Source organism: Alligator sinensis, unplaced genomic scaffold (genome assembly GCF_000455745.1).
Source record: "Alligator sinensis unplaced genomic scaffold, ASM45574v1 scaffold1334_1, whole genome shotgun sequence".
NCBI classification, from domain to species: domain Eukaryota; kingdom Metazoa; phylum Chordata; order Crocodylia; family Alligatoridae; genus Alligator; species Alligator sinensis.
In genome coordinates this window covers 5,766-6,263 of record NW_005842872.1, presented here as the reverse complement: position 1 = coordinate 6,263, position 498 = coordinate 5,766, and the positions used below count along the sequence as shown (strand labels likewise).

The 498-nt window shown below is 65.3% G+C and overlaps 1 protein-coding gene across 1 annotated transcript in view; it reads left to right on the top strand.

Moving 5' to 3' along the window:
* RTKN (rhotekin) overlaps positions 1 to 498 on the top strand; it is a 7,405-nt gene that overhangs the window by 6,036 nt on the left and 871 nt on the right. The window contains exon 7 of the mRNA XM_025191903.1: positions 243 to 389. Within this exon, the coding sequence (XP_025047688.1) occupies positions 243 to 389 (147 nt within the window). The remainder of the gene's footprint in view (positions 1 to 242; positions 390 to 498) is intronic.

Genomic DNA, 498 nt, shown 5'->3' with positions numbered 1-498 from the left:
GGCGGGGGGTCAGGCTAGAAGATCTATTAGGTCCCTTCCGACCCCGAAACTATGAAACTATGAAGTGAAGCGAGTTTGCCAGGTCTCAGGGCCACCTTCCCAGCCTGCCACAGGCTCCTTTCAGCCTCCCCATGGAGAGGGGCTTCGCAGCCTGCTGGGTCTGGGCTGCGGGGGTCTGGCTGGCACCTGTCAGGGCCCCAGGTGTGTGCACGTGTGTCATGGCACCCTGCCATGCGTGACAGACCGTGTTTATCTGGCAGCAGGCGGGCGAGCCACAGAGCTGGGCCCGGCTGTACTGCGTCCTGCGTGGCACCAACCTTTTCTGCTACCGCCGGCCCCAGGACGCCGAGGCCCACGTGGAGCCAGCCTTCACCATTGCCATCAACAAGGTACCAGCTGGGGGACGGTCCCCTAGAGCCCAAATTTGGGGCTTTCTCCGGCCCCCCCTGCCAGCTGCCCCCGGGCAGGGGCTGCATGCGGGGGTCACGGTCCTGCCTG